We start from the raw sequence: 23,292 nt of genomic DNA on the forward strand, positions 1-23,292 counted from the left end.
AAGCTAGACTAGGAGTGACATTCAAAGTAGTCGCCATTTCATTATTAATGGATAAACAGTAGTGTGTGTGTGTGTGTGTGTGTGTGTGTGTGTGTGTGTGTGTGTGTGTGTGTGTGTGTGTGTGTGTGTGTGTTTGTGTTAAAAAGCAGCTGTTAGGTATTAATAAGTGGGGTCATTTTAGCCTCAGTCATAGAGATGAAATAGAGAGGTATGGAGAAGAGCTCAGCTGGTCTGTGAGTTCATTCACTCCACAGGCATCAGCAGCCACAGAGGAACGTGACTCCGTACCATGCCTCAAATTTTCAGCTCTCCCGGACTCTTGCTCTCACTCTCTCTCACACACACACACACACACACACACACACACACACACACACACACACACACACACACACACACACACACACACACACACACACACACATTTGCACGTGCAGACACACACACTCTATCTCTCTGTCTGTGACACAGCACTCACTATTCTAAAACCACACTGGCTACTCACACACACACACACACACACACACACACACACACACACACACACACACACACACACACACACACACACACACACACACACACATTTGCACGTGCAGACACACACACTCTATCTCTCTGTCTGTGACACAGCACTCACTATTCTAAAACCACACTGGCTACTCACACACACACGCACACACACACACACACACACACAGTCAGTTCCTCTACCCTCCCCTGAACTCGTGATCTCCAAACCTGGGTGTAGTAGTATACGTGCCGTCTCACACATAATATTTCTCCTCAAGCAACCTCTTCACCCACAGAAAATGGAAAAGATGACCTGAATGATTATAGGCAATGCTATTACTACCCTGCCACACGAGATTATAATTTAATACAGATCAATTATAATCATTATGTTATTATGCAATGTGTATTTGGATTAGCTAGGTTTGGCCTTGTAAATATGTTAAATATCTATCCAGATTTTATTTTATGTCACATGAACCTCTGGCATGACTGATGAGAAATGATTTCCATCCTTTTCTGTTTAAACACTTAAAATGCTCTGAATGTACATGCTTCAACATCGTATTTTTCTCAAATGATGGCAGGAAACATTGGTCATGTTTTTGTTGGCATTATACCAAATGTATGTAACAGTTCAACAATCCAACTACAAAAACTTACCCAAGGACATGCAATTCACCATTGACACGTTCAAAGCAGCAGAGGCTCCTCTGAGGAGTAAGGGGAGGACCATCCACCTCAGTGAATTTCTTAAATGTGAAAATACTGAAACCTTAAAAAACGTATCCTTTTTAGATAAAACTATACTAAATGTGCTCACGTCACCAAATAATTGATTAAAACACATTGTTTCGGAATGAAGGTCAACAGTAGCAGCACTCTGCAGGTTATCACCATGGTGTAGCCGGAGGACAGCTAGCTTCTGTCCTCCTCTGGGTACATTGACTTCAATACAAAACCTATGAGGCTAATGGTTATCACCCCCTTCCATAGACTTACACAGTAATTATGACAACTTCCGGACCTATCAGAGCTCTTGCAGCATGAACTGAGATGTTGTCCACCCAATCAAAATATAAGAGAATTAATCTAGTACAGAAAGCATAAGCTACAGCTAGAAAGACAATATTTGAACAGTTTTTAACAAATACATTTCCTCCAAATTTAAGGAGAAGCAAGAAAGAGAGGGAGAGAGAGAGCGTTAGAGAGAAAGAGAGTTATATTTGGTTGTACAGTCTTGAAGGAGTTCCCACATAGCCATCCTACAATCTAAGCGTGATGCCCTCAATCTCACACAAATTATCAGTGAACCTACCAGGTACCACCCCAAAGCCGTAAACACGGGCACCCTCATAGATATCATCCTAACCAACTTGCCTTCTAAATACACCTCTGCTGTTTTCAACCAAGATCTCAGCGATCACTGCCTCATTGCCTGCATCCGTAATGGGTCAGCGGTCAAACGACCTCCACTCATGACTGTCGAACGCTCCCTGAAACATTTCAGCGAGCAGGCCTTTCTAATCGACCTGGCCGGGGTATCCAGTAGAGGACGCCTGTTTTTTTTTATTTAAATGCCTTCCTCACCATCTTAAATAAGCATTCAAGAAATTTAGAACCAGGAACAGATATAGCCCTTGGTTCTCTCCAGACCTGACTGCCCTTAACCAACACAAAAACATCCTATGGCGTTCTGCATTAGCATCGAACAGCCCCTGTGATATGCAACATCTAGGGAAGCTAGAAACCAATATACACAGGCAATTAGAAAAGCCAAGGCTAGCTTTTTCAAGCAGAAATTTGCATTCTGCAACACAAACTCAAATAGGTTCTGGGACACTGTAAAGTCCATGGAGAATAAGAACACCTCCTCCCAGCTGCCCACTGCACTGAAGATAGGAAACACTGTCACCACCGATAAATCCACTATAATTGAGAATTTCAATAAGCATTTTTCTACGGCTGGCCATGCTTTCCACTTGGCTACCCCTACCCCGGTCAACAGCACTGCACCCCCCACAGCAACTCGCCCAAGCCTTCCCCATTTCTCCTTCTCCCAAATCCAGTCAGCTGATGTTCTGAAAGGGCTGCAAAATCTGGACCCCAACAAATCAGCCGGGCTAGACCATCTGGACCCTTTCTTTCTAAAATGATCTTCCGAAATTGTTGACACCCCTATTACTAGCCTGTTCAACCTCTCTTTCGTGTCGTCTGAGATTCCCAAAGATTGGAAAGCAGCTGCGGTCATCCCCCTCTTCAAATGGGGGGGGCACTCTTGACCCAAACTGCTGCAGACCTATTTCTATCCTACTCTGCCTTTCTAAGGTCTTCGAAAGCCAAGTCAACAAACAGATTACCGACCATTTCGAATCCCACCATACCTTCTCCGCTATGCAATCTGGTTTCAGAGCTGGTCATGGGTGCACCTCAGCCACGCTCAAGGTCCTAAACGATATCTTAACCGCCATCGATAAGAAACATTACTGTGCAGCCGTATTCATTGATCTGGCCAAGGCTTTCGACTCTGTCAATCATCACATCCTCATCGGCAGACTCGACAGCCTTGGTTTCTCAAATGATTGCCTCGCCTGGTTCACCAACTACTTCTCTGATAGAGTTCAGTGTGTCAAATCGGAGGGTCTGTTGTCCGGGCCTCTGGCAGTCTCTATGGGGGTGTCACAGGGTTCAATTCTTGGACCGACTCTCTTCTCTGTATACATCAATGATGTCGCTCTTGCTGCTGGTGAGTCTCTGAACCACCTCTACGCAGACAACACCATTCTGTATACTTCTGGCCCTTCTTTGGACACTGTGTTAACAAACCTCCAGGCGAGCTTCAATGCCATACAACTCTCCTTCCGTGGCCTCCAATTGCTCTTAAATACAAGTAAAACTAAATGCATGCTCTTCAACCGATCGCTGCCTGCACCTGCCCGCCTGTCCAACATCACTACTCTGGACGGCTCTGACTTAGAATATGTGGACAACTACAAATACCTAGGTGTCTGGTTAGACTGTAAACTCTCCTTCCAGACCCACATCAAACATCTCCATTCCAAAGTTAAATCTAGAATTGGCTTCCTATTTCGCAACAAAGCATCCTTCACTCATGCTGCCAAACATGTAAAACTGACCATCCTACCAATCCTTGACTTTGGCGATGTCATTTACAAAATAGCCTCCAATACCCTACTCAATAATTAAATAAAGCTGTCATCAAGGCAAACTACTTTGAAGAATCGCAAATATAAAATATATTTTAATTTGTTTAGTACTTTTTTGGTTACTACATAATTCCATATGTGTTATTTCATAGTAATGTCTTATCCCTCAACCTATCCCTCAACGTAACCAAGACTAAGGAGTTGATTGTGGACTACAGGAAAGGGATGACCGAGCATGCCCCCATTCTCATTGATGGGGCTGTAGTGGAGCAGGTTGAGAGCTTCAAGTTCCTTGGTGTCCACATCACCAACAAACTAACATGGTCCAAGCACACCAAGACAGTTGTGAAGAGGGCACAACAAAACCTATTCCCCCTCAGGAGACTGAAAAGATTTTTCATGGGTCCTCAGATCCTCAAAAGGGTCTACAGCTGCACCATCGAGAGCATCCTGACTGGTTGCATCACTGCCTGGTATGGCAACTACAGAGGGTAGTTTGTACGGCCCAGTATATCACTGGGGCCAAGCTCCCTGCTATCCAGGACATCTATACCAGGTGGTGTCAGAAGAAGGCCCTAAAATTGTCAAAGACTCCAGCCACCTTAGTCATAGACTATTCTCATTGCTTCCGCACGGCAAGCGGTACCGGAGCGCCAAGTCTAGGTCCAAGAGGCTTCTAAAAATCTTCTACCCCCAAGCTATGAGACTCCTGAACATCTATTCAAATACCAGACTATTTGCATTGCTGCTACTTTCTGTTTATTATCAATGCATAGTCACTCTAATAACTCTAACTACATATACATATTACCTCGACTAACCGGTGCCCCAGCATATTGACTAGTACCCCCTGTACTGAATATTGTTATTTTACTGCTGCTCTTTAATTATTTGTTACTTAAATTTTTTTTTTAAATGATATAGGTATTTTAAACCGGCATTGTTGGTTAAAGGCTTGTAAGTAAGCATTTTCCTGTAAGGTCTACACCTGTTGCATTCGTGACAAATAAAATGTGAATTGATTTGATTCGATATCTTGAAATAATCAATTGTCCATATAGAGACATTTATCAGAGGAATGTATTTAAACAATAGCAGTTCAAAGAAATTGGGGCGGCAGGTAGCCTAGTGGTTAGCGTGTTGGGCTGCAACCCGAAAGGTTGCTGGATTGAATCCCAGAGCTGAGAAGGTAAAAATCTGTTGTTCTGCTCCCGAACAAGGCAGTTAACTCACTGTTCCTTGGCAGGCAGTCATTGTAAATAAAAATGTGTTCTTAACTGACTTGCCTAGTTAAATATACATGAAAAACAGTGGTCATGATGAAAGTATGGTCTTCTTCGCTCGGACTCTTTCCCTTGTCTCTAGTTCCACCTGGTGGAATAAGACTGTCTCTCCTCCCTGTCCCTGGCCTGTCTGTCTCACCAGCGGTGTGCTTCTCTGTGTACAGAGGGGATCCAATCTCTCTTTTCAATGTTATGACTGTCCATTCCTCTAGAACGTACCTGCCTGGTTGGTGGCACCAGCCTGCCCTATGCAGCACCCGGGTCCTGTCTATAGAACAAAGGCCCGGTGCTGAAGCAGGTCTGAGTTTGAGTTCTAAGATCAAGTTTCTGAGTCTGTGGCCTGAACACTTTGGTCTGGAAGGCAGGCCAGGGTCTTGGTTACTACATGATTCCATATGTGTTATTTCATAGTTTTGATGTCTTCACTATTATTCTACAATGTAGAAAATAGTACAAATAAAGAAAAACCCTTGAATGACGAGGTGTGTCCAAACTTTTAACTGGTACTGTACATGTAATGACAGCTTCAATGTGGACGAGCCTATGTGTTTTAAATGGCTGAAAACTTCAGTGCGGTCGACAGTGTACCTTTGACACATTACAGTCAATCATCTTTCTGTCCTGCAGGAATCTGAGGCAACAATGATCTAGTCTAGTAAGTTACCTCCCTGCTACCCAGAGGATGTTACAGTTGTTAGTGAACATGGCCCATGCCTACCACTTTGAAGATGTTAAATATTTTTTATTGTGAAACAAACAAGAAACAAGACAAAAAAACAGAACTTGAGCGTGCATAACTATTCACCCCCCAAAGTCAATACTTTGCAGAGCCACCTTTTGCAGCAATTACAGCTGCAAATCTCTTGGGGTATGTCTCTATATGTTTAGCACATCTAGTCACTGGGATTTTTGCCCATTCTTCAAGGAAAAACTGCTCCAGCTCCTTCATGTTGGATGGGTTGTGTACAACAATCTTTAAGTCATACCGCAGGTTCTCAAATGGATTGAGGTCTGTGCTTTGACTAGGCCATTCCAAGACAGTTAAATGTCTCCCTTATACCACTCGAGTGTTGCTTTAGCAGTATGCTTAGGGTCATTGTCCTGCTGGAAGGTGGACCTCCGTCCCAGTCTTAAATCTCTGGAAGACTGAAACAGGTTTCCCTCAAGAATATCCTTGTATTTAGCACCATCCATCATTCCTTCAATTCTGACCAGTTTCCCAGTCCCCGCCTTTTGGCAAACACATAGCATGTTTGCTTATTTTTTTCTGCCCACTCTTCCGTAAAGCCCAGCTCTGTGGAGTGTACACCTGCCTTCAGCGTTGTTAACAGAACTGCGGGAAAACAGTGCCTGGCAGACTGGTGCAAAGGACACTGTCTACCTGTGCTAGCTACCATTTTTGCCACCGCCCCTTCTTCTGTGGGGTTTATAGGCTGTTGGCATCCAACATTATTGTGCATTAACAGCACCTTCTGTACTGGAGCACCCCTGCCTCCCGCCTGTCCTAACTTAAAAATGGACCAATAGAAGTATAAAGAGGGGTTCCTGCAGATGCCGGAATGCCCACATACGGGTTGCAATTGCACCCTTCTCACTTGTTGTGGGATAGAAGGAGGATGCAGGGGAAAGGATTGATAGTAGGCTTTGTAACATTTCTGAAACATGGAGTAATTATTTGCCTATGTGAAGAATAAACTGAATGAAAGAAAGTACAGGGAGGAAAAACTGACAAGCAAATCGTATATATGAGTCTCCCCTGTGAGCAAAATGATCAAATCATTTGACGTTCATCGGTGTCAGGCTGTGCTCACAGGGTCATTGATACACATTGGTTACTGAGGGGAAAAAGGTTGGTGCTGCTTTTGGCTCATATTTTCAAGACCTGAGCTATTAATGACTTGAGTCAAGTTTGATTTTTTTCAGCATAAAGCTGAGTAACTCAGTCATACACTAGTTTTGTGGCTTTCGTCCAAAATAAATACGCTATACTATAATGCAGAGTTACCAACACATTCTTTGTGATCATCTTTAATAAATACTATTGTTGACCAATTTAAACTGCCCATGTTGTGTGTGAGAGAGGTAGATTGATAGCCTATCTAGGCTAGAGAAAATATTGTATCCTAATGTTGAAAGGTTGCCAATGTATTGACTGTGTAAGTCATGGTGGATATGTATATGAAATGTCAGGACAACTTCTCTCTTCAATTACTAATCTTTAAGTAACTCTCCAGACTGTAGACTACATGTTCTCTAGTATTCAGACCTGACATCAGACCGAGCACTGTGCGCTGTGGCATGGATTACTTTTATCGAACCAATCCAAACCAATTTCAGGCTGTGTAGACTAATACTGTAAAGTATATCTACATTTACTTTAGAACAAAAATATAGGCTATTATAATGACTTGTACCTGAGTTAGGCCTATAGAAATAGCATCCCAAAATCTATTTATATCAGTCTATAACACACACCACTCATCGCTGGCCATTGCTGACTGTATTTAGCGTCTTAAAATCACCACATAAAAGTTCTCCAATCTCAAATATGTTATCAACAGTAATGTACTTAAGTCAATATACTTTAATGTACTAAAGTAATTTTTGGGGGTATACATTTTTTTAAAGGAAATTGTGCCATCTGCTTTGCTTAAATCGTTTTTTTCCTCCATTGTTTCCTAAATGTGACAGCATGGATAGGCATGAATTTATGCAGTTGTGGGAAAAGTACCTAATTGTCACACTTGTGTAAAAGTATAGATACATTAATAATAACTTTTGGTTGTCAGAGAAAATGTATAGAGTACAATATTTTCTTTAGGAATGTAGTGAAGTAATAGTTAAAGTTATAAGGAATTTTAATTGATTTAAAATGTTACTTTTACTTTTGATACTTAAGTATATTTTAGCAATTACATTAAATCATTTTAGACTTTTACTCAAGTAGTATTTTACTGGCTGACTTTCACTTTTACTTGAGTAACTTAATATTAAGGTATCTATACTTTTACTCAAGTGTAACATTTGGGTACTTTTTCCACAACTGCACAGCGGAATATTAATCTAGACCTACAAATCCTAATTGTTGGAAATTACACGGGAATGCAGATGGGAGACTCGTGATCAGAATACCGGACAGGCAGCCATTGCGAGTGTAGTTTACCAGTCAAATTGCCAGGGTGAGATGTTCCAAATTCGTTCAATATGTTATATTTCTATGATACATCCACCACAGAGAGGCAGTAGCTAGCTTTGGTCAGTCACACACATTGCTAACACCAAAGAAGATATTTACATTTCCGGCTATGTCGCTTTTGTCAACAAAGAAGTTACGGTGTTACTTTCCCCACTTGTTCAACCTGGTGAATTTATTTTTCTTTACGAGTTTTATCATATTTGATTTGCACAGCTAGCTAGTCTATTTGGATGGACTATAACTAGCTAGCTGGTTATCCCAACATTGATCACACTTGTGCGCGTATGTACGAAAAAGTGAACTTGTGTTTTAATATGAACGCATTTTGCTAATCGAATTATGGTAGCTAGTTAACGTTACATAGCTGCTAAAGTTCATGCCTATCCATGCTGTCACATTTAGGAAACAATGGAAAAACATTAATATTGTCTTTCGGTTACAGATAGAGAAAACAGGTTATGCTGTAGCCACCATGCTGGGGACTTCAACATCCACTGAACAGGGGGCTAGGGAGAATCCCATAGTGCTTGAGATGTGTCGAATATCCCCTCTTAAATTTGAAGACACTCCTGAATTAATCTCATCAGTGGCATCTGATACAGTCGAGGGATTCATAAAAGCCAAAAAGAATAAAGCACTATCTGAACAGGGACCAGAAGAACCGGCAATTGAGCATAATCAAAAGGATGGTCACCGGTTGACAGTCGAGAAAAGAGGTAAAGACCCGAAACATAAAGAGCAAACAGTGACTGAGCTGGAAGTGGTGGAGAAAGAGAGGAAGAAACTTAAAAAAGGAAACAAAGAGAAGCAGCCAAATGTTATTCAAGATGAAATGGAGGTACCAGATCCCGAGGAACAAACTGGAAGGAAAACAAAGAAAAAGTCAAAGAATCTTCAAACACAACAGGTGGGAGCGGATTTAGTGATTGCTGATGAGAATAATATGAATAGCCGGAAGAATAAGAGAAAACATAATGACATTGAGCCAGAACGGGTGATAGACAGTGTCCTCTCAAAGGCTGCAGTAGATGTTTCAGTTGTAACTGCGCCAGATGAGGCCAGAAAGAGTAAGAAGAAGCACAAGAACAGACAAACAGAACTTGAGGAGGGAGCGGAAAGCTGTCGGGACAGTTTCAAGAACAGCAGATGATCCAGAAATCATAGAACTGCACCCTGAAATGGTCAAGAGAGGTAAAAATGTGGTAACTGAGGCAGAGGAGAATGTAAAAAAAAAGAGGAAACGAAATAAGAAAAAACACACAGAGAGTGAACTGAACGATTGTCCAGATAAAGCAGACCTTCCAGGTATAAAAGAACAAACTGAAAGAAAATTGAAGTCAAAGAGGCCAAAAACAGATGGAGAGTCTGCAGCTGTGGAGGTCAGCGGGAGAAAGAAAAAACACAGCAGAGCATCAGACAAGGGAATGGCCAGTGTCCACTCTGCAGCAGATGTTTTGGATTTAGCTGTTCCAAATAACAGGACTCATGATGCTGGAACAAACGGTGAGACAGAGGAGGGCGCCCATTCAACCAAGGTTGAGACAGGGACCCAACACAACAAACCCTGCCTAAAGGAATAAACTCTCGTGTGAGTAGGAGACCTGGTTCACTTGTATTGAAGTGTGAATCTAGCGTGTTTTGAAAGAGTGATTTCCCAAATGAACACAACCATTGACAGTGGGGCAAATCCACAATAATTGTAATGTATGCCCAACAAAAACCAATGGTTGCAAAGTTACACAATCCATACAACTTTAGGCACAACAATGACTTTTAACCATTTCCACTGAATATTTTACAAACACACATTTAAGCTACTTGTTGAACATAGCAGATGCAAAGATTGGTTACAGAATGAGTGCACCAGCTGCACAAACCCTCAATTCTGTTACCAATCTTTGCATCTGCAATGTTTTTCAAATAAATGTATGTTTGTAATATTTTCTGTGGAACTTGCTAAAACTTGTTTGACATACATTTTAAAGTGAAATTTGAGTCCCTGCATCACTGTTACTGTGGAGTCACCCAGTTGCATTTGCTGGTGAAAACCAGACATTTTGTGAATGCTGTGTACCAGAATGTCATCTGGAGCGTCTTCCTGTGGAGAGAGGAAGGCATGTCTCTCTTGCTCTGTCGACTCAGAAGTGTGTTTAGTTAGACGTCACGTTTATGATTCTCTCCCCTCACTATGCTACAGTGTGGATGACTGGCAGGCTCTGAATGATCTCAAAGACTTCATTCCCAATGTTGAGACAAAGTCTGTTGACGAGATCCATAAGAGGATAAAGTATGATCTTGATCGTTTCAAGGAATTCCGAAGACAAGGTAAGCTTATTCTTCAGTCACTCATGGTGCAATATTTTTCAGTGTTTATCGCAGCATTATGTAACATTGTAGCAATGATATGCAAGATGTTACTGTGTTTAGAGATGTGACTGATTGTATTATCATATATTTTATCATTTTAGACCCAGTCAGTTAAGCCCATGTGGAATCTTCTGTTGTTCCCAGGCCTTTCCCTGCGAAGTGGAAGATTCAATGCGCAGGAGAACGAACGACTCGAGTAACGTCTACGACTTCCTGTCTCTCACTGGGATTCAGAGTGGCTCTGAGCTCTTCCATCCACAGTGCTTCAAAGGGGAAGAAGCAAATATCAAGAAATTGAAGTGTCAGCACAGATCCCATGAAAAAATATGTGTGTGCCTTGTAGCCAGGTTCATTCGATTAGAAAACGTTGACACGTTTTTTATCCACATTACATCCCTGTTCTTCAGCATTGTCTACAGTGGCCAAAAAATATGCTAAGCAATTTCCCAGAAAACTGATCTCACCTCTTCCTAACCTGTTGTTCCAGGAGAAGGAATACCGAGGCCTTGGCATCAAATCTATATACGTGGGAGGAAAATGTTTGATGGCAGCAACTACAAGGGCAGGTAAGACGGGGCTAGTTACTATAAGGAAATGATCTTCACGGTCATAAACGGCTATCCCCGCTTACGTTATGTTGCCTCTAAATACAGTGTACGAAAGTATAGTAATATTGAATTGACATTTTCTTGAAATTAGTCTTCACAACTGTGCTATTGTTCTGATATGAACCACTGTATAGTTTGCTAATATTTGCAGACATTGAGGCACTTTGAATGCTTATTTCCTTACAGAAGGTTCACCGAAGAAGAGCTTCACACTTTGAAAAAACTACAGACGTTGCACGGCAACAAGTGGGCGAAGATCTCGGCGTTGACTGGCCGAAGCGAATCGGCCCTAGAGAAACGTTTTGCTCAAATGTTCAAATGTGTAAGTCGTTGGGAACTGGAATCCGCATAAGGTGTCTCATCGCCACTGTCCCCCCCCCCCCCCAGCGCCTTAGTTATTGTTTTTGTCTTGTTGATGAAGCGGAAGAGAGGAATGTCCAGCATCGTGGTACAAAATATAATCACAGTACATATTCTGCAGTTCTATCACGCGTGCAAGGATGGCCGAAGGAAAATAACTGATGTTGGAAGTAACTTCTTTGTTGTAATATCCCAAACAAATGTTGCAGTTTCACCAAGTACAGATTACAGCTTTAATATACTGACTCTGACTTCCTTGCCGGACATTCCGCTCCACTCATCTTTTAGGAAAATGGTTGTTCGTGTTGTTTGACGTGGGGCAATGTTCACGCTTTGTTTGGTGTGTATTTCTCAGCCGCAAACAAAGGTGCGTGGACCGAGGAAGAACTGAAAAGACTAATGGAAGCTGTGCGGACGCACCCGGTCGGACAGGCAGAGTCTGGCAGTGGACCGGCCACCGTCAGGAAAGACCAGCTGTACAACAACATCCCCTGGACAGATGTGTGCCAGACGGTTGAAACGCGCCACTGGTCCCAGTGTAGAATAAAATGGTGGGCGGGGAGTTTCAGGGGTAGCTGTTACAAAATAAAACCATTGTCATTGAATTGTTTACACAAACATTGATTCAGAACTTTCGTCTGACTTTTGAGGCTGTATCTTTGATACAACTTTTCCAGGTTGGGTGTTTTGAAGCACAAAATGGCATATGGACAACCAGTATTCAGTGGACACAATCATTACAGGGCAAAGTGGATTTGATCAAAGCGTAAGTGTGTTGATTTCCATTCAATCTATGCGATGGTGAATCTGTTTTTTGATTCTTTGTTTAAGATTTATTAGCCCGGTCTAGTGATGTTACTTGGACCTTTCTGCACTGTCCTGATACACAGGACAAAAGGTAGACTTTTGGTCCTGATATCAGCATGTGAAACTGTTGCATTGTGAATCTCGATTCATGCCATTTTTGACCTTTTCAGCTTGAATGCAATGCAGGTGGAAGATGTTGCAGATATCAACTGGGAAGAAATTGCTCACACAATTGGGTAAGAGGTTGTTATTGAACACAGATGTTTTAGAAAATGTGTCATGGATTGCCTTGTTGCGTTTGTGACATTTTCACTGAGGGGGGGTTTGTATTGTGTCAGTATTAACTTTTAGCATTGGCAAGTCTCTCAATAGAACGCTGAGATGTCATTGAATTAGATCAATGCATGACAAAGCCTTTACAAATGTTTTCCATCTTCTAGGAGTGTGGAATGCAATTGTGCATGTCAGTGTGATGTAATGCATTGCTATGTGCTAACATTTCTATAATTTTTAAGGGATGTTACTCCGCGCTACGTACAGACACACTACTACAGGCTAAAGGTAGCCAACGTGGCAGAGCATGTCCTTCCGTGGTAGGTGTAAGCTACTGTCATACAAACACTATCCTCTTATTTTAAAGAGTAGGGCAGTCCCACTCCTTTTGTATTTCTTGTTTATTGGACAGGATAGAGAGAGTGCTAGAGGACTGGGTCAGATTCAAACCCATGCTCACAGTGGTAGTACACAGTACCTGTGAGCCTGAGGCAGCAGCTTAGCCCACTGTCCAACCCCAGGCGACCACCCAAAATGCTCTATCACTAGGTTTTTAGCATTTCGTTAGAATAGTTGTGGATCAGTGACGACATAAATGTCGCTTGGTCCTCCTTGACCGTACTATTTAAATATAAATGGTGCTTTGGGGAAGAGCTTTGATCTAGTCCCAAATCACACCTATTCCCTATGAAGTGCAGTCCTTTTGACCATGGGCTCGGGTCAAAGATAGCACACTATATAGGGACTAGGGTGCCGTTTGCTAGAACAGTTTACAGATTTTATTTCTGTATTTTCTTTTCAGAGATCATTGACTTCCTCAACAGTAGAGTTCTCCCCAATTGTGAAGAGCGCCTCAAAGTTCAGGAGAGGTGGTGTCCAGAAATGATCCTCAAGAGCTCTTCCTACTCTCTGAGATATTTGATAATGAGGATGGCGACTACCACAGCGATGTTCAGAACAGCTGAAGAAAACAGCACATGGACCTGGCTTAAGGCCCCACTGTGGGGGTAGCTGTGTGCCCCTCTGTCTCACAATTAAGGATTCAGCTCGTTCATGGAGGTGGTTAATGATCAACTTATTTGTAACTAAATGTTCATTTGGATTTCTATAAGACGTTACAATGTCATCACCCCATAATGATTCACTTTGATTTAATGCATCTGGTGAATACTCAGATGAGAGTTGTATTATGTTTGCAAAATCTGACAGGTGACATTTTTATAGAATCCCATTTTATGTGAGAATAAATGTCTCTTGGCTTCAAGTTGCTCTGCCTTGATTGGCCGGTCTTCATCTTAATGATAATCACTAAACCAAAGCCTCTTAGCTATTGACTACAATTAACAGAGCTGACAGCTGGTATCGTGCATCATACATTTTATTTAGTTATGTGAATGTATTTGACTACTTCCAGTTGTGCTTTATTGAAGCTTTTCCATCCCCTGTCAGACATGACATATCCTTTGGGTCGTTATGGAAACTCAGTCTGCACAAGATTCTCAAACAGGAAAATCTGAACTCTGCCCAACACGGCATGATGGTACAGAAGCGAAAAAACTCCTGTTGCATTTATTGCAAATGTAGTAAGACACTGCGAAACAAACATGGGCTAAAAGTATTAGTGTGTAAGAAAAGGAAATGACTAAACTGTAGTGTGGATTACATGACTATTCTCTCTTCAAGAAAACCACAAGATCAAAACAGCAATAGTGTGAAGAGAGTATATTATCCATCACAAATTGGTATCCATGGGCAGTCTAACAGTTGAAAGGAAAGGGGATACCCAGTTAGTTGCACAAGAGGCTTTGGGTGAAGTTGCCCCTAGGGGAAACGTCACCCTGGAGTGGTTCAGACACGGAGTCCAACCATGGCCCGTTCCATGGGATTACTGCTCCAGTACCCATGATCCCAGCCCAAGAACCAGCCAGTGAACGTGGGAGGCTCATGACCTTGCTTTAACTTCGTTATGGGTGTACTGCTATCCCGCTTGGTAGGGTCTGTCTCTATGTAACGAATGGCTGACCACAGAACAGGAAATAGGCAGGAGCAGTGAGGAAAGAAAGAACAGTTAATTTAATGAATCAGCATATTTAAGTTCCCGTCTGCACTTCTATCAGGTAATTATGTGATCTTGTTTTAAAACCACCATTGCTTACCTGAGGCAATACCCTCTGTCTTCTCCTCCTCATGAGCTTCACCTCCGATCCAAACAAAGATCTGAAGGGTACATGGAAAGTGTTAAGCGAATCAATAGGTGTGCATTATTAGCAAAAAAACCTGAGGCACGTTCAGCAGGGTGCAACGTTTCGGAACGTTCAGATCGAAATATGCTATGGAGAACATACATGCCCCTCTGACATGTGGAATAAGGAATTGCGTTTGTTCTATTGGCATCCCTACAACGTTTGGCTGCTGAACGTGGCCTTGGTAATCCCCTCTACTAGTCACCTGTTCCCAGGTGTCCAAGATCATGACATCATCTGGGGCCAGGTCTTCTTGTGTCATCTCCCCAGGCACCTCTTCAATCTGTTGGAATAGTATTGTGGTATTTTGACAACAGGCCAGGTCAGTGCACATTCAGGAGGACATGGAAATGGTTGCCCACACTTATGTATAAAATGTGGATCAAAGGCGATTTCATTAGCAGAGGAAACTGAATTTGTCCAAATGGATATTCAAATCATGTCAAACATGAATGCAGCAGAGTGCTATACTACAGTTATAACAGGGCAGACTCACAACGAACTGGCCAGTTTTGTTGGAGCAGGCAAACAGGCGTGGCGGATGAACATCCATTTTGTTTTTCAGTCTGGCTGAGGTACGGTAGTCCGCTTTACCTCCCAGAGCATCCCAAAAGTCATCTTGACACACAAACACATACATACAATTGTGGATCTGGAAGAAGATGGAGCGGTTGGAAAAGCTTTGCCTTGTATCCTTATAATAAGTAACATTCTGTGGCTATTGGGTAAACACCATTTCCTAGTGAATTAGACTGCTGGCAGGGAACGTACCTGTTTCTTCACCCTCGGCCAGCTCTGAGGGTGAGACCCCTAGAAGGTCACTTAGCTTTTGAGCTCCATGCTTCTCACTGTCACTTGTCCCCTTTCCCACCCATATGAAGGAGGATGCCGGGGTCACCAGCACAAACACGTCGTTGGAGTTCAGATTTGAGGCAGCAGCATCAACCTTGAGTGGAGAGAGGAAGAAAGGAGGCAGTTAAAAATACTGTACACTGGAGGTACTAACTACAGTTCAGCAGTAGCAAACAGACTGTAGTCAGCGTCACCAACAAACCAACCATACATCACAATGGCTGGCTACTCCATCTACTGGGGTGTATTAGTGTACACTGTAGCAAAGACATTTTGTGATGCCTTTCTTATTGGACAAGTTCAGATTAGTCCTTCACCGTTTTGGCTTGTTTGCGTCCGTTTGGATTCTAGTGAATACAGCCAAAAAGTAACCAAATAGATGTACCTACAAAACATATTTTATTGAGATTTTCCCACCTCACCTTCCATCTCCTGTTACTCACCTCTATGGCACGTGTGCAGCCAGCAGGGTTGGACCTCACCTGGAACAGCTGTGTGTCTGCAGCCTGGGCCTGGCCACCCTCTCGTGAGGTACCACCTTGGTGCACTACCATCGGTTGACCCCCAAAAAGACTCATGAGGTGGGCGGGCTCCTTACCCTGGATCACCCGCACCTTCATCACGGTAGAAACAGACAGAAAATCAGAGCGAGTCAGATACCTGGCTTTAAACCTAACCTTCCCTCATTTCCATTTCATTTTACAGACCAATGCTCTGACCCTGTTGATATCCATGACCATGGAAAAATATTCATATAGATTCTGCAGACAAAACAACTGACTAATATTGTTAAATTCTGTAATCCAGTGCGTCTTGATTAAAAATGATCTGGACCGTATTATGCGGGGCAGACTGTGATAAATCAAAACTATCCAGTCACCTGTACTGCTCCTCCTCCCAACTCATCATCCAGCTGAGCAGCCAAGATGGCCGAGGTGCCAATTTCATCCTGGCTAGAATCCACTCCTTGCCTGTGAAAAAGGAGTACTTTTCAAGTGCTATTAACATACATTTATGTTTTGGTTATATCATACAGTATATAGTTGGTTTAGATGTGTCTAATACAGTATGTAACAAAAGCCCTGGTGCTCATAAATGATGAAGCCTACTGTCACGATAGAAGGACGCTAGCAGTTTTTTGCTGTGAGACTATGTAATAACACACAAAGCTTCCTGCTGTTGCTTCCAGAAGGATAATCTCCATTGTCTTACCATATGTAGATGACCTGTCCGTTACGCCCTCCATGCTGGTAGTTGTAGAGGATGATGTAGCTGTCTCCCCCATAGAATCGTCCATAAGTGGAGGGCTCCACGGGCACCTTGTCAGCGCCCTCAATACGCCAGATCTACAGAGGTGAACAGGTAAATACAGCTCTTGCTAGTAGTAGTGGTCCATGAATGGAAAAAAGGTAACACCCCTTGCTGCTCTTTTCTCCAAAGCTTGTTTGTGAAATTGTGACACCTTTTTGGTGGGTGTGCAGACCCACAGTGGTAACCCTTAGGGGCTGTATGTATCCCTTTACTGAGGACACATGACTACTCTAAACCTTGAAACACAATATTTAAGGGTAACTACCATCATACTATATGGTGTTTACTGAGAAAATGTCAGAAGGTGAATTCACCAATTTGTAAGTCGCTCTGGATAAGAGCGTCTGCTAAATGACTTAAATGTAAATGTAATGTAAATGTAAAACCCCAGAATCCCCGCCAAAAAACCTGCTTCTCTCCATTCCCCTCGTCCACCATCCCATGCTGAGCCGCCATGGCATCCGAGTGATGGAGAGTGGAGGCATCGAAGGGAACCTTCTTGATCTTGGCGATTTTGTTGGACACGTAGGCGGTTCCCAACCCCACTGTATGGTCCGCGTCACGCCAGATTTTGAAGAACTGCTTGAACAGAGGGGTCTCCCCATTCTCAGGCAGGATCTGGACCTGGGTGTGTTTCGGGTAGCCCATCTTTGTGATAAACTGTTCGGCAGCACTCATCACTGCACTTCTCTCCTCTTTGTTAGCATCCTTACCTGTTTTTTATTCCAAATAAACTCATGATTAAACTGCAAAGGCAGAAGAACTAAGTGACTTCCAGGCACAACAGTATTCAAAAGTAGTTTCTAATCTAAGGGAAGATTAAAGCTTGGGGTTTTACAGTCAAAATAATTCATAGAGACCAGCTGCTGAGAAGAAACCAATACCTTTCCAGACAAAGATCATGCCATTGGGGCCATTGTCCAAGATAAAGCAGTCACTTGACTCCAGGGCATTCTGTGAAAACGGGTTCTCCGATGCTACCATATCCACACCCATATCCCCACTTGCATTAGACACCTTTTGGAAAAACATTTCAAATTAATATTAGTATTTGAAGGTATGCTCAAAAACAGCTTATTACATCATATTTAACGATTCAATTGTTTAATTAGAAAATGGATCTAACCTTGTATAATTTTGCCAGCTTCCTATTGGACACATCTGTATTTGTGTCATCTGCATTTGCCTCAGGCAACTCGGGTTTGGGTCCAAGAATCTGGAATGAGACTACGAGTCAGGCATCTCAAAGAAAATTATCATCATTACGTTAAAAAGATAAAACTATAGATGTTTATTGGGAGCATATAAACAATGGCATGATTTGAAGTGCATAGGAATCAACTATTTTTTCATCCCTTCCTCCTCATTGAAAGACCCACCTTCAACATCATCCCACATTCTGCCCCCTCGTCACATATGTACAACTCAGCTCGCCCACATCGTTCATTGTCACGGATATCCTTTGACACCTGAGTGGCCTTCAGCTTCTCAAAGTTATTGGCCTTGGAACCACACCATTGGTAAATCTCCTGTAATACAGACAAGTGAAGACTATCAGTACAGTGGACCAAGTGTAATAGTGTATCTCTAACTCCTCTGCCTGTTGACTATGTTAAAGCATACCGCAACGTATACAAATGATCTTTTACATTATTCATGACCAAAACAGTGTTGGTTTCAAAGTGGATTATTTACAAAAACAGATTACTAACATGAGCAATGACTATACACTCTTAGCCTACATTGTACAAAGACAATTTCACTAAAATCTGCAAATAATGTCACTAAATTAAACCAGTATATGTTTCCTTGATTTGTACAGAGTGTAGATAGTTTGCTGTAGAAACTCTTATAGATTTCAGTGAACTCACGTTGCCCAGGTCGAGGATAAAAATGTCTCCCAGGTTGAAGCTGTCCCAACTGACTGCTACCTCTGTGGCTCGAACCACACGCCGACCCCTGACCTGGAGCACACGCTGCACCTTAACCTCATTGGACACCACGTGCTTGAACCCTGAAGACACACCCCCTTTCTAAGGTAAAGATTGGGAAGATAATCAACAAGATAAGTGGAGGAGTTCTTGAGGTAAGTAAATACATTTAACAAACTCTTTGAACGTCTTTCAACATTCCAGTAAAAAGCGTGAGCTGATGCACACCCCAAAATGATGGTGGAGGTGCTGGCTAACGGAATAGTAAACTGAAGAAAAAAAAATACATTATCACATACTCTACACATACAGTATGCTCCCAACAATTTAACAGGTAAACCAACGTTTTGGGTCACAGTACTTTCTACCCAGCACACAGTTCATTCTTGGGTAGAAGGTACTGTGAACACTGAAGAAGAGACTGTGTGCCAAAATGTTGATTTACCCATTAAATTGTTGGGAGCATACGCAGACTGTGTGTCTTCCTTTGTTTCTTTTTACTCGTTTTTAAACATTACCATGTACTTCAGTCCAGTTTTGAAGTAGCCTGAAAATGTTCTTGACTCGTAACCCTGCACCTCACGGTACTGAATAGGTTTGCCACCCAGGTAGTCATCTATTTGGATGGTAAAAATGGCTGCTGCTCCACTCTCATCTTGTGTACAGTCATCTCCTGCAGGACCAGAGAAATAATGGAATGGATTTCAATTGTAAAAGTGCATAAGCACACATCAGTGGGCTGAAATGTACAAACACTGTACAGCATTTCAAGAAATACAGTCATTTCAACCAGATCAAGTTTTACCTAGCCAGAAGTGAAGGTCATACTGTAGATGCCCAGAACGTTGCTTAATGGTATTAAGAACAAGGTATGCGTCCCCTGAGTAGAACCCGCCATACAGGCTCTCTGGCACGGCCACCAGGTCCAGACTCTCAACTCTCCACACCTGGAGGCCAGGCTTCTTCCCGGCCCTCTTAAACTCAGGATGGTACGCCATGCTATAAAGGTATGGGGCAGGAAAAACTTGCCATTCAACTTACGATACGTGTCCCTAGGATAGCCTGGAATCCAGACCTGTTTGTGATAACGTTCCACTCCGAACTGATAGAGTTAGGGATCATGTGTCAGTTAATAGTTCAAATAAGGTCTGTGGAGAGACACAGCAGTTAAACCAGAGATGTTCTCTAATGTTGATACAGGTTTTGATTTCACCACTTGCTCGCAAATGTTTATTCTATTTATTTAACCTTTATTTGCAAATAACTTGTCTGAGCAGAGAAAGAGATGAGGGAGTGCTCTCATAACTCCAGCCAATCAGAAGCATTAGTCTCATCTTGCCCAAGGGCTTTCTCCATTATCCTCCCCCACATGATACACAAGGCTAGTTGCCTCCCAAAAACAAAGAGGGGTGAGGGAGTTCGTTTTGTATGGGCCGGTGCCCCGGCTGGGCAGAGTTTAAACATTTTAGACCATTCAATTGGTCCTTAAGTGAAATCTCCACCCAACCAGGGCACCCTGCCATGCAAAACACTGGCCCATTGTTTCAGCTGGTAAACATTTGTTTCTTGCCTGGCTACCAATCCACCTCACTCTGGCCAAATGCCTCACCCACTAACCTTTCTTCTCCATGATGACCAATAGAGCAGTCAAATGACATTCAGTATGAGTCATCAGGCAATATTTTCCCCCTCCTACAATAAAACCACCTTCTGCATGGATGATGTCCTCATGTCAGCTGAAAAAACATTATTTTGCCCTGGTTTTATGAACAGATACTAGTTATAGCCTTCGTGGGTTAACCTACTTTCCCTTTACACTTTTCAGAAAACGAATGGACACAGATTAAGTCTAGTTCTGGACAGAAAAACACTAAAATGGAGAATCTCCATTGAAAACCCTTCTTAGTCCAGGACTAAATGTAATCTTTGTCCAGGAAACTGGTCCTACATCATGCCTAAGGCTTATCTTGCAGTTTATAAATGGCCCAGGAAACCTCTCATGAGATAAGGTAATACTTGAGGGAGTGACTCATGACTACCCAACATCTCGTAAATTAACATTTGAGAAGATAAGGAATTCAATTAAGAAATATTTTCCTATGTAGAGAACAACTGTATACGATTTAAATTGTCACATTTATTCAACATCCTATTCGAACATCTTAACTTTGTTTTAACAAAAACCCACAACGATATCATTGTTGTTTTTGACATTCAATGAGGAAGGCAATCAAGAGGATTGGAGAACATAAGCGATTCTAAAGTTGTAAACGTTTCATGTCAACGCAAATCTGAATTAAAAACAAAGTAACCTACCTGGTGTGAAATAATAAATAAACGTTTATGCTTGTCGTTAGCCGCTGGTATCAAGAGGTTGCTCAGCGATAAAGTGACAACGCGCTTCCGTAGATTGTGGTGGATAAAATGACTGTATGGGCGACTCCCTTCTGCACCAGGTACAGGTAACTGGCCAAATAAAGGACACGTCAACATAAACCGTCTTAATAGATCGTTGGTGCGTTTAGACAGCCCAGTTCTGATAAACTTTTTTTTTATACCACTAATCGGCATTTAAAACCAATCACAAAATATGTTTTTCAGAGCTGATCTGATTGGGGTTTCAGGTGGAAATGCAGCCGATGACCCAACAGCTTCAATGCACTTGGCATAGATTATACACTTGTCTAGAACTCTATTGGAGGGATGCTACACCATTCTTCCACAATTTGGTGTTTTGTTGATGGTGGAGGAAAACGCTGTATCAGGCGCCGCTCCAGAATCTCCCAAAAGTGTTTAATTGGGTTGAGATCGCTATCCCTAGTATGAAAAAAAAAATCATATAGTATTCCAATTAAACAATTATATTAGAATCCAAAAGAAAGATCTATCAGATCAGATTGTATCCCTTTGGGGGTCCAATAGGACTGGTTCCAAAATCTGATAGGATTTTCTTTTGGATTCAGGATTTTTAAAAATTGAAATCCTATAGTGGAGCGCCCCATATTATCGGCTATTCAACAGCGTTTCAGAAATATATTACCTTCAACAGTGTTATCTTGTGATCAAGCCATCAATGTGTTGAGATTATTGGGGTCGTAAAAATGTTTGCTAACGGGTTAGCAATGAGCACGATTGACATTTCAGTGGAAATACTACTAGGCCTACAATCAACTTTTTGATAAACCGTTCAGCAAAATAATAGGTCCCGTATTATTGGCATACCAGTTATTTGCCACCTCACTATTCTGTTCAATTACAAGATATCAGTTTAATTTTGCTTAAAATAAATGACACCAACCTCGTATTCGAAGTGTGTACGAGATAGTTGGCTAGCCTTCCAGTAAAACTAAATATTAATTGAAGGTCAACGTTTCATTGCGTAGGCCAGTGTTGTGCCGAAAATCTCCCCCCTGCCAGCAATCTGCAACCCCTCGCGTGAACGCGCACACACTCAATTCTTCATTGCCGAGGCTTGCTTGCTAGTTGAGATTTCACTAGTAATTTCTGCAGTTCTGTTTGGCTATTTGTTTCAAGTGTATTAGTCTATAAATAAATCTCTTTGCCAAAATTCGTAATCACTCCCATGTCTTATTCGACTAGTAGTTGTTCTGAAATGTTTATTGCTTACCTACATTTTACTTGCCTACATGTACAGAAGTCAGAAGTTTGCGTACACTTAGGTTGGAGTCATTAAAACTCGTTTTTCAACCACTCCACACATTTCTTGTTAGCAAACTATAGTTTTGTCAAGTCGGTTAGGACATCTACTTTGTGCATGACACAAGTAATTTTTCCAACAATTATTTACAGACAGATTATTTAACTTATAACTCACTGTATCACAATTCCGGTGGGTCAGAAGTTTACATACACTAAATTGACTGTGCCTATAAACAGTTTGGACAATTCCAGAAAATGATGTCATGGCTTTAGAAGCTTCTGATAGGCTAATTTAAATCATTTGAGTCAATTGGAGGTGTACCTGTGGATGTATTTCAAGGCCTACCTTCAAACTCAGTGCCTCTTTGCTTGATATTATGGGGAAATCAAAAGAAATCAGCCAAGACCTCATATTTTTTTTAAAAGACACCACAAGTCTGGTTCATCCTTGGGAGCAATTTCCAAACGCCTGAAGGTACCACGTTCATCTGTACAAACAATAGTACGCAAGTGTAAACACCATGGTGTAACGGATGTGAAACGCTAGCTTAGTTAGCGGTGGTGCGCGCTAAATAGTGTTTCAATCGGTGACGTCACTTGCTCTGAGACCTTGAAGTAGTGGTTCCCCTTGCCCTGCAAGGGCCGCGGCTTTTGTGGAGCGATGGGTAACGATGCTTCGTGGGTGTCAGTTGTTGATGTGTGCAGAGGGTCCCTGGTTTGC

General features: G+C 42.1%; 1 protein-coding gene and 1 pseudogene across 3 annotated transcripts; one reads left to right on the top strand and one right to left on the bottom strand.

Annotated features, from left to right (window-relative positions):
- The first annotated feature begins 8,251 nt into the window (after window positions 1-8,251).
- On the top strand, window positions 8,252-13,838 carry LOC135515421 (transcription termination factor 1-like; annotated as a pseudogene).
- A 96-nt stretch (window positions 13,839-13,934) lies between these two features.
- LOC135515876 (gelsolin-like) lies at window positions 13,935-22,330 on the bottom strand. 3 transcript variants are annotated; one of them, XM_064939688.1, is made up of 16 exons: window positions 22,210-22,330; window positions 19,717-19,910; window positions 19,430-19,584; window positions 18,852-19,013; window positions 18,360-18,509; window positions 18,107-18,196; window positions 17,865-17,997; window positions 17,389-17,693; window positions 16,882-17,015; window positions 16,550-16,640; window positions 16,113-16,283; window positions 15,589-15,763; window positions 15,314-15,435; window positions 15,023-15,100; window positions 14,731-14,791; window positions 13,935-14,592 (listed from the first exon to the last, which is right to left on the bottom strand). In XM_064939688.1, the coding sequence occupies exons 2-16, from the start codon at window positions 19,907-19,909 to the stop codon at window positions 14,423-14,425; spliced, it is 2,190 nt and encodes a 729-aa protein (XP_064795760.1). In that variant the 5' UTR covers window position 19,910; window positions 22,210-22,330; the 3' UTR covers window positions 13,935-14,422. The 3 variants fall into 3 exon arrangements, with proteins under 3 accessions (XP_064795760.1, XP_064795759.1, XP_064795761.1); XM_064939687.1 differs by lacking the exon at window positions 22,210-22,330 and adding an exon at window positions 21,228-21,331; XM_064939689.1 differs by lacking the exons at window positions 13,935-14,592; window positions 14,731-14,791; window positions 15,023-15,100; window positions 22,210-22,330 and adding an exon at window positions 21,228-21,331 and having other exon boundaries at window positions 15,386-15,469.
- Between the last annotated feature and the right edge of the window lie 962 nt (window positions 22,331-23,292).

This window comes from Oncorhynchus masou, chromosome 27, assembly GCF_036934945.1.
Source record: "Oncorhynchus masou masou isolate Uvic2021 chromosome 27, UVic_Omas_1.1, whole genome shotgun sequence".
Lineage (NCBI taxonomy): Eukaryota > Metazoa > Chordata > Actinopteri > Salmoniformes > Salmonidae > Oncorhynchus > Oncorhynchus masou.

Coding starts and splice junctions, on each gene's coding strand:
- LOC135515876 (XM_064939688.1), bottom strand. CDS start 19,909: ATGGCGTACCATCCTGAGTTTAAGAGGGCCGGGAAGAAGCCTGGCCTC. Junction 16,641..16,881: donor GGACAGGTCATCTACATATG/GTAAGACAATGG, acceptor CCTTTTTCACAG/GCAAGGAGTGGATTCTAGCC. Junction 15,101..15,313: donor ACAAAACTGGCCAGTTCGTT/GTGAGTCTGCCC, acceptor CTATTCCAACAG/ATTGAAGAGGTGCCTGGGGA.